The sequence below is a fragment of the Elephantulus edwardii genome, unplaced genomic scaffold (assembly GCF_000299155.1).
Source record: "Elephantulus edwardii isolate Elephantulus edwardi_28Jun2011 unplaced genomic scaffold, EleEdw1.0 scaffold00011, whole genome shotgun sequence".
Classification (NCBI taxonomy): domain Eukaryota; kingdom Metazoa; phylum Chordata; class Mammalia; order Macroscelidea; family Macroscelididae; genus Elephantulus; species Elephantulus edwardii.
In genome coordinates this window covers 31,966,082-31,970,948 of record NW_006399761.1, presented here as the reverse complement: position 1 = coordinate 31,970,948, position 4,867 = coordinate 31,966,082, and the positions used below count along the sequence as shown (strand labels likewise).

Sequence of the window (4,867 nt, the reverse complement as noted above, 5' to 3'; positions counted from 1 at the left end):
ATCTCATCCTTGGTCTTCCTCTCCTGAGCTGTTCCTCCATCCTTCCAAGCATGATGTCCCTCTCCAAGGACTGGTTCCTCCTGGCCAAGTATGTGAGACACAGCCTCAAAATCCTTGCCTCCAAAGAGTAGCCTGGTTTCAACCTCTCCAAGGCTGACCTGGTTGCTCTCCTAGCAGTCCACGGTATGTACAACACTGTTTTCCAGCACCACAAGTCAAAGACATCAATCTCTCTTCTATCATTCTTAGTTACTGTCCAACTCTGATGCACAGCAAGTAATTGCAAACACCATGGCCTGAATCGGGCACACCTCAGTCTCCAGACTGTTGCTCTTCAGTACTCTACAGAGGTCTGTGACAGCAAACTTTGCAAGTGCAATTCGTGTTTTAATTGCCTGACTGCTGGTGCACAAGGGGATTGCTTGTGGAACCAGGCAAGTAAAATTACCAAAAATCTCAATCTCTTCTCTGACTATCATGAAGATGACAATTGGCCCAGTGGTGAGAATCTCTCTTGATTTTGAGCTTTCAATCCGTATCAAAGACTATAGTTCTTGACCTTCTGTAGCAAATGCCTCATGTTCTCTTCAGTTGCAGCATGCAAGGCTATATTATCTGTATTATCTGCATAACGCAAATTGTTGATGAGTCTTCCTCCAATCCTGATGCCACATTCCTCCTCATTAAGTCTAGCCTCCCGAATGATCTGTGTTTCACTCACTACGCAAATGCATTTGACTTTTTGAATCACAACAAATTGTGGCTAACCTTGAGAAAAATGGGAAATCCAGAATACTCAATTTTTGCTCATGTGAAACCTATACTTGAAACAGGAAATAATAGTCAACAGAACAGGAAACACTGCATGCATGGTTCAGGATCAGAAAAGGTATATGTAAGGGATGCATTCTATCTCCATAGCTTTTCAATCTATATGCAGAAAAGATCACTCAAAAGGCTGGACTTCATGAGGTAATTTCATATACAAATCTAAAAAAATTTAGTCTCAAGTACACAGTTACTCAATCACTATTTGAAATTATCATTTGTTCAGAAAACCTTGAAAATCTCTCTAGTAGTTTATTGAGCTCTTAGCAGAAACAAAACTTACCTCCTGGGATGATTGCTGCTGAAAGGTCTTCATTATTCACATTTTCTACTAACATCCAAGCTGGAAGAATTCTTTTTTCATGGGCAGGGTTTCGCTGCTCCTTACCAGAAACTCTACACTCTTCTAGAACAGACTAAAAAGATATCTATTTATTAATTACTAAAAGTAAGCACTTACTCTTAACACATTTTAAAAATTTCTATTAAAATACTGAAGTATTAAAACAAGCAGAAAATGCAGATGAACGCTAGGAATTGTGTGATAATATAATTCAAGTAGTTTTTTCATATTCTCTATTATAAATGGATGAGATCTTAAATGTCTTACCACATTCTTTATGGCGATAGCTGGAGTACTGGCTATTTCTACAGTTTTTCCATCTGTGCAGCACAAGGTTTCTCATCAGGCAAATTAATTAAAGAGGTTTTTGAGGATTCATTCAATATATTATCTTTCTCAAGTATCTGACTGTTTCTGTAAAATAAAAATTCTTGTATTAATACTTAGATTATATTTTAAACGTTTCTGTTACCTAACATTTTACCATAAAAATGAGTCTCCCAAGCACTTTTTGCTCCTTTTCTCAAAGTTTGAAAAACAAAAACAAGACTATTTGAGCAAAGTATATATATGCATGAGTTTGTTCTTCATCTGCCTAATGGATCATCATTAAATGCAGTAACTTTTCAAATTGTAACACTAGAAACTATATGCAGTTATTTATAAGATCTGGGAAGCTATCTCTCTCAAAAGATTTAAAAACTATTTATTCAGTATTTATTCAGATACATGAGATCATCATCCACTATCCAATGAGAAAAATGTAAATTGCAAGATTACAAACTGTATCAGTTAGGATGCTGGAGAAAAAGAAGGAAATCTGGTTCCTGACCAGTAGGATCATGTGTGAAATATTCCAAGTCTTGACTCTGCCTGGAAACTAAATGCTGTAGTGCAGGAGCATCTATGGGTACATGTGGAACATACTGAGACCAAAACATCCAAACATACTGCCATCAAGTGAATTCTGACTCAAAAAGCAGAGACAAAGGAGAAATGCTCTATAGGGTTTCAAAGGCTATAAATCTTCACAGAAATAATGAGCTGCATCTCACTAACAGAAGGTGGTTTATAGCTTTGTCAACAATTACATTAGAATCCCAAGGTTTAATCTATTGTCTTCCAGGGCTCCTATGGAAAACACTTGTAGAATTATTTATGTGACACTTATTTGAAGTGCAGTAAGATCATCTGAAGTTATTGGTACACTGTTCATTATTCATATATGCATTCCTCATGCTGATAATCATGTTAATACAACCATTTTTTAAATATATGCACCAACTACAAAAAACAAAGATGAAGAGATTGAAGATTTCTACCATCATTCATGAACAAAATTTAGGATTTCTACCATAAATCACCAGTGGTTGAAGACCAGAGGAGAAAGCAAAAGCCAAAATGGGTATCAGGAGAAACTATGAAAATTGTATTAGGGTGCTGGGAAGCCAAAACAAAGGGAAGAGATGATGATCAAAAGATCAAAAAAGCAGAACAGAAGATTTCAAAGGGCAGATCGAGAAAACAAAGCAAAGTGTTGTAATGAGAAGTTCAAAGAACTAGAGTCAAAGAATAAAAAGAATTTGCTCAAAATTACTCAATCTGAAAGAAATAAAAGCAAATTCAAGCCTTGAGTTGCAATACAGAAACATGCCATGGGCAAAATCTTTAATTATCCAAGAAGCATTAAAAGAAGATGATAAGGATACAGAGAATCACTATACAAAAATTAAAAAAAAATGTAGACACTGAAGAATTTCAGCAAGAGCTATATGAACAAGAGCCAATGATAAAAAAAGGATGAAGTTCAAGCTACACTGAAGATACAAGAAAAAAAATCCAACTGACATTTTTCAACTAACAACTCTTCTGACCAGTCTATGTGAGGAAATCTGGAGAACACCTGCCTGCCTAACTGGAGGAGATTCATATTGTTCTTCCCAAGAAAGGTGATCCAACAGAATGTAGAAATTATTGAACAATATCAGCAGCCAGGAAATTAAATTACATAATGTGTTGGGAAAATCTGAGACCTCTCCTGAGTATTGTCTGGAGACTAAAGTGTGCCTTATAAAGTCCATGGTCTTTGCAATCACTTGCTACGCATCAGAAAGCTAGACAATAAGTAGGGATTATAAAAAGAGCATTGATGCCTTTGAGCTGTGGTGTTAGAGAAAAGAATTGAATAGACTGTTAAGAGAGTGAATGGGTTCATCCTGGAGAAGGTTAAACCAGGCTGCTCCTTGGAGGCAAGGATTTCTGAAGCTTCATCTGATAGATGCTGGGCATGCTGCAAGGGGGGACTTGTCCTTGGAGAGGGATGTCATGCTTGGGAGGGTGGCAGGGCAGCAAAGGAGAGGAAGACCCATGATAAGATAAATTGATTCAGTGACTGGGGTAATCGGGGTAAGTGTTGGAGACAGTTAGATTGGCACAGGATAGAGCAGGGTTTAGGGCTGTTGTACTTAGGGTCGCTATGAGTCACAGGCAACTTGATGGCACATAACAACAACAACAACATTAATTATCACATGAGAGTAAAATATTAATAAAGATCATCCAAAAACACCTGGACCAGAACACTGATAGAATTGTCAGAAGTTCAAGCTGGGTTTAGAATAGATCAATAGGTCATGACACCAAGGATATCACTGCTGATGTCAGATGATCTTGGCTAAAAGTAGAGAATACCAGAAGAATGTCTATTTGTGTTTTGTTGACTATGCAGTGGCATTTGACTGTGTGGATCACAAACTATGGCTAACTTTGAGAAAAATGGGAATCTTGTATCACTTAATTATGCTTATATGAAATCTCTACCTGGACCAAGAAGCTGTTGTCTAAATGGAACACGAGAACACTATATGGTTTAAAATCAAGAAAGGTGTGGATCAAGGGTGTATCATTTCTGGATACTTAGTCAATCTATATACTGAGCAAATAATTAATGAAGAAGAACGTAACATCAGGAATGGAGGAAGACTCATCAACCAACCTGCGTTACACAGATGACACAGCGCTGCCTGCTGAAAGTGAGAGGGGACCTAAAGCGCTTGTTACAGAAGATTAAAGACATCAAATCCATCAAATATGGATTGCATCTTAACATCAAGAAAACAATAGTTCTTACCACTGGGTCAGTGGGCAACATCCTGATAGATGGAGACAGGGTTGAAGTGGTTAGTGGTTTTGTCTTGCTGTACTCACAATCAACATCCTTGGTACCAACAGTCAAGAGATAAGCAGATGGGCAAGTCCATTGTCAAGGATGCCTCCAAAACACTGAGGAGCAATGATGTCAGTTTGAAGACAAAGGTGTGCCTGATTCGGGCCCTGGTCTTTTTTCCACTACTTGCTATGCATCTGAGAGTTGGACAATGGCTAAGTATGACGGAGGAATTGATGCCTTTGAGTTGTGGTTTTGGAGAAGAGTACTGAATATCCCATTGACTGCCAAAAGAACAGTTATGTCTTGGAAAAGGTACAGCTGGAGTGATTCCTGGAGTAAAGGATGGCAAAGCTTCATCTCTCAACAGGACAAGACTCATATTTTGAGTCCTACTCAACTCTATGGCACCTGACAATAACAAGAACAACCAACATTTCTGGTCTGAAATTGACTAAACACCCAATTAAGTTGCATTAAAAATTATTGGTGACTGGAATGCAAAAATCAGAAATAAAGAGGAAGAACTT

The 4,867-nt window shown here is 37.7% G+C and overlaps 1 protein-coding gene across 1 annotated transcript in view; it reads right to left on the bottom strand.

Moving 5' to 3' along the window:
• Positions 1 to 4,867, bottom strand: part of APLF (aprataxin and PNKP like factor) — a 128,463-nt gene that overhangs the window by 84,080 nt on the left and 39,516 nt on the right. Inside the window, 3 exon segments of the mRNA XM_006881042.1 lie at positions 1,112 to 1,244; positions 1,439 to 1,485; positions 1,488 to 1,585. Of these exon segments, the coding sequence (XP_006881104.1) occupies positions 1,112 to 1,244; positions 1,439 to 1,485; positions 1,488 to 1,585 (278 nt within the window).